Source organism: Phytophthora parasitica (assembly GCF_000247585.1).
Source record: "Phytophthora parasitica INRA-310 unplaced genomic scaffold supercont2.5, whole genome shotgun sequence".
NCBI lineage: Eukaryota > Oomycota > Peronosporomycetes > Peronosporales > Peronosporaceae > Phytophthora > Phytophthora nicotianae.
Window position 1 is genome coordinate 637,545 of NW_008648991.1, and position 8,957 is coordinate 646,501.

At 47.5% G+C, this 8,957-nt stretch overlaps 4 protein-coding genes across 4 annotated transcripts; 2 read left to right on the plus strand and 2 right to left on the minus strand.

Annotated features, from left to right (window-relative positions):
• Nucleotides 1-1,071: 1,071 nt before the first annotated feature.
• PPTG_04543 (hypothetical protein) lies at nt 1,072-1,512 on the plus strand (the record flags this gene model as incomplete). The annotated part of the gene is made up of 1 exon (XM_008896789.1): nt 1,072-1,512. One exon carries the CDS (start codon nt 1,072-1,074, stop codon nt 1,510-1,512), a length of 441 nt encoding a protein of 146 aa, XP_008895037.1.
• Nucleotides 1,513-2,049: 537 nt separating this feature from the next.
• PPTG_04544 (hypothetical protein) lies at nt 2,050-2,730 on the plus strand (the record flags this gene model as incomplete). The annotated part of the gene is made up of 1 exon (XM_008896790.1): nt 2,050-2,730. One exon carries the CDS (start codon nt 2,050-2,052, stop codon nt 2,728-2,730), a length of 681 nt encoding a protein of 226 aa, XP_008895038.1.
• Nucleotides 2,731-2,841: 111 nt separating this feature from the next.
• PPTG_04545 (hypothetical protein) lies at nt 2,842-5,380 on the minus strand. Its single transcript, XM_008896791.1, has one exon. It carries the CDS (start codon nt 5,260-5,262, stop codon nt 3,016-3,018), a length of 2,247 nt encoding a protein of 748 aa, XP_008895039.1. The 5' UTR covers nt 5,263-5,380; the 3' UTR covers nt 2,842-3,015.
• A 2,130-nt stretch (nt 5,381-7,510) lies between these two features.
• PPTG_04546 (hypothetical protein) lies at nt 7,511-7,777 on the minus strand (the record flags this gene model as incomplete). The annotated part of the gene is made up of 1 exon (XM_008896792.1): nt 7,511-7,777. The coding sequence occupies one exon, from the start codon at nt 7,775-7,777 to the stop codon at nt 7,511-7,513; it is 267 nt and encodes an 88-aa protein (XP_008895040.1).
• Between the last annotated feature and the right edge of the window lie 1,180 nt (nt 7,778-8,957).

Below are 8,957 nucleotides of genomic sequence, written 5' to 3' on the forward strand. Positions count from 1 at the left end.
ACATGTAAGCTGAACGTTAAGCAAAAGTAGCATGTTTAAACATATTTTGGCGTCAGGTTGTCCTTATCTGATAGTTACGGGCTATCGGACTGTAGTCGCGAACTCCCACAGGATTGCTAGCCACACATTTTTTTGTGTGAGAGTTAAAGTCTATCCTGATTGAACTCCTGACGATCTAACATCTGCCATGCATTCAACGGTGATCTTTTGTGAGCCAAAGGAGACGAGTGACTACTCTGTCGCTTCAAAATATTCGTTCATATAATCGATAATGTCACGGAATGCATTTCACGGTGGCTGCTGCGCACTGAAATGTCCATACATGTAATGAACTGCGAGGTATACATGCCAACCTTCCAAGTTAAAGTGATGCGTAAGAACAAATATCTCGCTAATGTCGAGGAATCATCGCATGCACGTTGGTATTATTCAGGCGGCAAGCTAACGAAGGAAATGCCCTTCGATGCTGACGGGGCTCGTGCCCGCATGCATCGTCAATAGTTTCACTGTTAGTAGAATATGATAAACCGATTACATTTAAAGAAGGAAAAGCAAATGAAAAGGAGGTTATGTTCCCTAACATCAAGGTCAAGAGCCTGTCCATACTGAAAGACAGTCTATAAGGGCAACTAAACTGACAGCAGCGTCAATTTGATGTTCTGTCCAACCAATCGTGCGGCAACTAGTTGCATGATGTTTTGTTTATTTGGTATAGAATAATGCAGTTTCGAGTTAGCCGCCGGCTATATACCAAACCAACACAAAAATCGCCCTGTGCCTCCTCATTCTATTGGCGCAAAGTAGCATCTTAACCCGATTGTTCCTGTTGAAGCTATTAACGTTTTTGTACATGCCACTCCCAGAGGCTACTAAACTGGCAAATCACATGAATAATTTATTGTTTACGAGTAGCTTATGCACTGAAAACGTGAGCCGATAACGCGAGGCTAAGGTGAGTGGCTCATAGTACAATTCGCCACCCACCCCAGTTATCACTACTCGATAACTGCCAAGTCCAACTACGCGATGTATGCCCACAAAAGCGCAATTATAGTCCTGACTATTGTTGTTATGCTGGCCTTCGTCATTGAGGCAACGACAGCTACCAGTTCGAATACGTTAAACGCCAATACTCTGACATCGCGTCGTACTCTCGACGCAAGTTTGAATGGCAATTATACATTCGAAGACAGAGGTTTCTCTGGTATGACGAAGATGAATGATCTCGTTCATGGTGGAACGGATAAACTACACAAGCTCGCTGAGTCCGCCAAGACTATGTTCACGCCCAAGTCCGCAATTGGCAACCTCTTCTTGCAGTTCAAACTCGATAAAGTGGAGTCGAATGTGTTCAAGAGCAACGAATTCGAAAAATGGGCCAATTCTGTTACCAAAGCTTATAAGACAAGCCCAGAGGCTGCGGACACAGCGATGCTCACAACGTTGTCAGCCCGATATGGCGATGAATCTGTTGCCAACATGCTAGCATATGCAAGTGGCATAATCCGATGATTAAAAGACTAGATAAAGCACAGCTCAACAAGTGGATGGATGACGATGAAAGGCGGACGACATTTACAGACTTCTAAAACTTGAAGAAGAAGGCAGTCAGCTTCTCAATAGCCCAAAGTTGAATATGTGGATTAACTACATGCTAAAGCTGGGCAACAATCTAGACGCATCTCTGCTACTCAAGCTGAGAACTCACTATGACGATGCAGGACTAGCAAAAATGCTTTATTTTTCTCAGAGAGACCCTACCACGAAACAAGTTGCTTTAAACTTGGAGGCGTTGCAGCATGCTAATCGGAAGAAAGACGGTACAGTAATAGCGTGATCGACTTCTTCAAGTTAAACGAAGAAGGCACGCGAGATCTGAGAAACCGGGTGTTAAACACTTGGATCTCTTATGTGGTAGCGATGGAGAGAAAGTTGGATCCATATACGTTATTATTGTTGGTGATCAAGAAGCAAGGCTATCGATGTTCAAGTGACGGAGATGATTAATTCAGCGAAACAAGATATTCACACCGGGTCCATTGCCTCTAAATGGAGGAGGCACAATTCCTGAAATGGTCAAAAGATGGTAATAGCGACGAAGATCTCTCTAAGAGACTTGGCCTCAACAAAGCAGGAGACAAGGTGTTTGAGAGCCCAGTGTTTAGTACTTGGGTTACTTGGGTCACCTATCTGAACAAGCAAAATGCCGATCCAGATCTGGCCATGTTCTCGATCCTGCGAAAACGATTCGGTGTTGAAGGTTTGTCGAACGTAGTCACGAGCGCGACAAAGCTTGAGAGTACGAGTGCCAAAGAGATCGCAGAGAAGTTACAGCTGGAAATCTGGCGGACGAATGCGAAAAGCTCAGATGGCGTTTTCAATCGTCTTAAATTGAACGAGAAAGGCGACGATATTTTACAAAGTCCTGCATTAAGCACGTGGGTTGAATATGTGCTGAGATTAAGCAGTTTCAAGAAGGATAAATTCCTGCCTATCACGGAATTGGAGAAACGTTTCGAAAGTGAAAAACTGGCACGAATGTTGGCCAGTTCGATATCGCGGAGCAAGGAGGGGGTTATTGACGACTTGCAAGAGTTGCATTTCGAGAACTGGCGGGCGCTCAAGATAGGCTCACTTAAAATCAATGTCATATTTCTTGGGAGCAACTTAGCCAACGCAAGAGTGAGATCTGATTTCAAAACGTTCGCCTCTAAAAACAATGTCGGATGATCACAAGCCTCGAATAGTACTCTCTTCGATTGGGCTATCCTCCGTAGTAGTAGAAGTAGTAGTAAAATTATTATGGTACTACTATTACGACTTGGAAATTGCTATGATGTCGTGCATAGTATTCTCTGAACATTATTTTAAGGCCAGGGCTTTGTTATAATAGTACTTTGGGAGTAACTACGAAAACTAGAACGTTCTTAAGCTCCCTATTCCCTTGACATTGTACTATTTTTCTCCCTAAACTTGCGCTTTTACCATCTAAAAAAAAGGTTTCTACTTCTCTCCTCAGAGCTCCACTCCACCTTCCCAATCACTCGGATTCATTCGCTGGAACGTGAGTTTAATTGGAGTCTGCGCCATCAACTTGGCAAAGAATTTCGTCAACACCGAGCCTGATCCCTCCAGTCCAAGATCCGAGACATAGGCGTCACCCACGCGAATCAGCACGTCGCCTACACGCACATTGTGGAAACTTCTGCAGGTACTACGCTCCGTATTGAGCAGCATACGTAAGAACAGCTGCGGTTCTCGATCATCGAACTCAAACTCGTTCTCTGCAGTGTAGATTCGCTGCACTGAGAAGGCGAACTCGCCAGATCTCCACGTCACCTCGTAGAAGTACGACGGGTCCAGTACAAACGTCGAGGATCCGCTAGATAAACCCGACAGAACGCCAATTGACGGTGGCAAGTGGTTCTTCAAGTCCATAGGAGCTCGAGCTCGTGAGCGACGGACGTAGCTGGCGACTGAAGTGGAAGAAATTGGCGGCGGCATTCGGTTGCGTCGGGTTCGACCTGTAGTGGCAGGGATTGGAGCACGAGATGAAGGGTACGCAGACGACGCTGGAGTGTACGACATGGGCGCTGGTTTGCTCTTGGGTGACTGTTTTCCGTTCGCTGAGGGCACAGGAGATCCGATTTCAGACACAGAGCAACTGCTCGCGCGGCCTAAGGCATGCAGCGCCAGGTCTCTCGCTGTCAATCTGGAGGTTGGAGCTTGTTCCTCTTCGTCTTCTTCCTTGACAGTCGACAGCTCGGTAGCTGGCGGGGTTGGCACATCCTCTTCTAAGAGCTCGTTATCAACTTTAACCACTTCGGTCTCCGTTTCCTCGTCACTCTCGTCTGAATACGCGTCCAAATCCACATCCACTTCCAGTACATGCGCCTCAAACATGGAATATCCAGACGACGACAGGAACTCGGAATCACTGTCAAACTCGTAGCTATCGTCCGTGTCGTATGAAGTGTCTCCTGCATCATCCGACTTTGGCTCTTCCGGTACCGGTACCACCGATACTGGCGGAGATTTCACTACTTCAGCCACTGCAGCGGTCGACTTGACCGTCTCCTGCTCCTGGTTATCCGACTCGGACGACACCGTTTGCTCAGCATCCGTGTCCGCCTCAACCTCGGGCGTTTCTTCCTTTTCCAGCGGTTCCACAGCTTCTGGAGCGTCAATTTCCGGTCTTACTTCCGGTTTCTCTGGCTTGGACTTGTCTGAGCGTCGTCTAGGCATCATATCATCAAAGGCCGATACCTTAATGTCCGATTTGGGCGGTGGGTTGCTGATGGAGCTGCGTCGCGTACGCCCCACTGGAGACGTGGGGATCGCCTGTGCAATGTCGTCGTAAGCCGAGGGTTTGATCGCCGAGCTCGGTGGCTTCTCTAGAGACGACGAGCGTCTGCCACGCGTCGCTGCAATGGGCGACGAAGGGCCCGATCCCTTGGCTCGCGCGTTGATGTTCTTGATCTCCTGCTCGCGATGACGCTGATGACGCGCCTCCCGCTCTTTCAGCTGCTGATGACGTCGCTTCCTCTCTTCGCTCTCCCGTTCTTTCTTCTCCTCTTCGTGCTGTTCGAAGCGAACACGCGACGTCGGCGGACGTGCAATACCCGAGCGCATAGCAGACGGCGGGCCGTTCACAGCCGTATTATAACTAGAACTAGGCGCTCGGTGTCTGTGTTTGTCGTCCTCTGGTCGTTGCGAGCGACCGCTCTTATGTTGCGAGCCTGTCATCGGCGGACGTGAGCTCGAGTACACCAGATAGGGCGTGGACATGGGCGGAGGGCCGCCATTGAGCGGGTCTGTGTCTTCCTTCGTGTATTTCGACCTGCTCTTGTATTGCTGAGGCGCATATCGTGACTGATGTCTCGAGCTAGACGAAGGAGGAGGACGGCGACTGGAAGGCCCATGATGACGCGCTGTAGAGGGCGGTGGTGGTAGTCCGTGGTGCCGCATCGTAGAGGGCGGCGCCCTGGACGCTGTGGCTGGCATGTCCTCCATCAGGACGCTCTTTACAGGCGGCGCGCGCATGGCGCTGCTGTATTCGGACGACGGAATGTACGCGGACCCGACGCTGCCGGAGCTGCCCGGCGAGTTACGCGCCAGGCGACGCTGCGCGCGCTCGAGCTTGGAGCGGATCTGGTCCATCATGGCGCGCTCGGCCGTGAGCGGCGCGTCGGCCGTGGAGCCCGCCGAGCTGCGGCGAGACGTAGGCATGAACTGACTCCTACTACTAGGCGGAGGAAACATGGAGCTACGGGCTGGGAAGGAAATGCGCGAGTGCGGAATTGCCTCTGCCAAGGTTTCTTCTCTGCCATGGCGGGTTGGGTGCGGACTCGGGGAATGACGGTTGACTGGAAAGGTTTCTTGACTTGATGTTTGTATGCTGAACCGTTACAAATTGAAGGACTCCATTAGACAAAGTAGCATTTTTTTTTTTTTTTTATTGCTGGAAGGACGATGGGTTGTTCTCCTGATCAACTTGGCAACTTGCTCGTGCTTTTTGGGACGTGGTGAACAAAGTTAGTGTTGCGTGGATGGAGTCTGCAGTCTGCATTGGTTGCAGTGGCAAGGATGCTAGTTGAGGGGGTCGTTTTGTGGGGGTATTTGTATGTGTGTAATGTATGAGCTGGTGCGCGTGCGACCCCAATTTCACACACGGCGAAAACGGCCATAGCGGTTGCAACGACTAAGGTTTCGACACGCCTGCACGTATCTGGGACGCTGCGAGACTCTCAGGATGCACCGCCTTCAGGCAAGAGCCTTTGAATCAATAGCTTTGACAGCGAAGGTGTCGCATTGGAACCCAACGCACCCGACGTCGGAGCCTGTCGCAGCTTGAAGGACACTCGGAGACCACTGAATTCTTGAAGCACCATGTGGTAAGTTGGTCTGTAACTTCACAACATACTCCGGAGTATACTGTTCGCTGTTTAGTTTTGTGAATCAGCAGCCTTTCGCCTGGAAGATTTGGTTTCGTTTGAATGCATAGCTCTTACGACCGAGCCTTACAGACATGTCTGATAAAGTAGTTTGAGTGTCTGTGGTCACGCAAGGGCAATAATACGAGCCAGGGTATCAGCAGCAGCAGAGACACATTAGGTTGAGTTGCTTAACGGGGAAGCTAGATCTGTTGAAGCGCAGTTTACTATAGTAGAACATTGATCGCGTGTCAATAACAAATTAAGTATCGAACCTCAATCTTGGTATCCAGGTATTCTTTTTAAGTAAGCAAATTTATTAAAAGATTAAATTTCTTGCGAATGTCAACCGATAGGCAGGAATTTATCCTTTCTTGAAACTGCTTAATCTCAGCACATATTCAACCCACGTGCTTAATGCAGAACTTTGTAAAATATCGTCGCTTTTTTCGTTCAATTTAAGAAGATTGAAAACGTCATCTGAGCTTTTCGCATTCGTCCGCCAGATTTCCAGCTGCAACTTCTCTGCGATCTCTTTGGCACTCGTACTCTCAAGCTTTGTCGCGCTCGTGACTACGTTCGACAAACCTTCATCACCGAATCGTTTTCGCAGGATCGAGAACATGGCCAGATCTGGATCGGCATTTTGCTTATTCAGATAGGTGACCCAAGTAACCCAAGTACTAAACACTGGGCTCTCAAACACCTTGTCTCCTGCTTTGTTGAGTTCAAGTACTTTGAAGATTTCCTCGCGGCTTTTTCCCATCTGCCAACCATTTCTGGAATTGCAGCTCCTCCATATTCTCTACAATAGATTTAGTACGACTGCCTTGTTTCGCAGCATTAATCATCCTCACAGCGTCCACCTCATGGGAACCTGTTCTTTTCAACACCAAGACAAGCGACCCATACGGGTCTTTCAACAATGATTCCACATAAACCGACCACGTTCCTCACATAGGACTCTCGAACAAGTTGTCTCCTGCTTTGTTGAGGCCAAGTCTCTTAGAGAGATCTTCGTCGCTATTACCATCTTTTGACCATTTCAGGAATTGTGCCTCCTCCATTTAGAGGCAATGGACCCGGTGTGAATATCTTGTTTCGCTGAATTAATCATCTCCGCCACTTGAACATCGATAAAGCCTTGCTTCTTGATCACCAACAATAATAATGTATATGGATCCAACTTTCTCTCCATCGTTACCACATAAGAGATCCAAGCGTTTAACATCGTTTTTTTCTCTTCAGAATTGATGTACCTGCTTTGTCAAAGCTCAGTATCTGGAAGACGTCGATCACACTTTGTCATTTTTCATCCATTTCTCTAGCTCCAACGTCTCCATCTTCACAGCAATCGCTTTCGTTTTAGGGTTTTCTTGGATACCACTCGCATTTGTACGAGTCCTAAGTCGTCATAGTGTGATCTACTAGAAATTCGTGGGGATTTTTGCCCAGCTACGACGTGTAGGCCCAACCACAACTTCAATTTGGAACTTTTCAATAGCTTACTGCCTTCTGAATCCACCCTTACAGTCTGTAAATATCAGCAGCATTTCTCCCGTCAGTGTTCCACTTGTTTAGCTCTGAGTTTTCCAGTCTCGTGATGGTTGGTTTGTACTACTGGCGGATGCTAGCATACTGGCAATAGATTCATCGCCATAGCGAGCCGTTAGCGTCATGAGCGTTGCTGTATCGGCCGCCTCCTGGTTTGTCTTGTACGCTTTGGCTGCAGAGCTGGCCCAGTCATTAAATTGGGCGCTCTTAAGTACATTGGATGTCGCTTGATCAACTTTGAACTGTTGGAAGAGCTGGTTGGTGGTGTCGGCGGTGGACGTGGACGTCATCTTAGTCTTGGAAGCCTCAGGGGGTGTCGGTAGTTTTTTTTCGTTCCAACTAGCAGTTTGATACACTAATACTGAGTGACAACATAATGTGCTTTGGCCGCGTAACCGGCTCTACATGGACATCAATGGTCCGTTCGTACTAACCATTATAACATGTATTACTACAATTCTCTATTTTTGGTATTCAGAGTCCTACCCGGGTTGTAACGACGGTGTAATCCTTTGATTATTAATACCTAGTCTCATACGGTATAGATACCCCCCCTCTATATATATATATATATATTGGCTTTTCATTTACACCAACCTTTTGGATATTTATATTATCCGTGAAGGTTGACCCCCATTTCCGGAGAAGATTACAATTAAGTATATATTAGAATTATTCGCAACTTTCGTGTAAGATTTGGGTTGTATCCGATATTTGGTGTACCCATCAGGGTTGCCATCAATCACAAAATTGCTGGCCGTGTCTGTAAATGTAAAATGACTTACATTTATCGACGACCATACCTCGTGTTCTCATGACTAATAACTATACGTTGATGCGTGGAGCACAGCGATCAGTGTGTATACTGGTGCATAGTATATTTTTGAACAGGTCAGAGCGATTACTCTTTATGAAACAAACATTTGTAAACTGCAGAACTAATGGAAGTGCACATTCTCTTTGAGCTGTGGTGCTAAGTTTAAATATGAGGCATCTCCTTGGACTACGAACTCAAGTTCTTTCGCTTGACGGGTTGGATCGGCTCGTTGGCCATCAGTCAGAGGTCACAGCGGTTTTTTTTTTCTGTCTGTGGACTTTCCTCCTCGTACTATACAGATGAATGCATCACTTTCCAATCGAACCCCTACAACTCAAGTGTTCTATCTCCTTGTTTCCCCGCCACTGACATTGTTCTGCTTCGCAGGGAAGTTCGAAATGCTGTTAGTAAACTACACTGCAAGAGTAAGCAGATGCTGCGGCTGTGAAGCAGGCGCAGGAGATGCACCGATGCCAGAGCGTACATCATGGGCATTCAAAACAAAGCCAAGCGTAGCCCCACAAGCGGGGCTCTTGATTCAAAATTTTGCCGCATAAAGCGTCATACTCTATCTCTAGCAATAACACAAAACCTGTTTCTTTAGTTGTTTGGCATCTTCACGAGACGTATTCGATTTGTGGGCTTACTCTCAA

What these genes read in the sequence shown, in the direction of transcription:
- PPTG_04545 (XM_008896791.1), bottom strand. Translation starts at nt 5,262, where the DNA reads ATGTTTCCTCCGCCTAGTAGTAGGAGTCAGTTCATGCCTACGTCTCGC.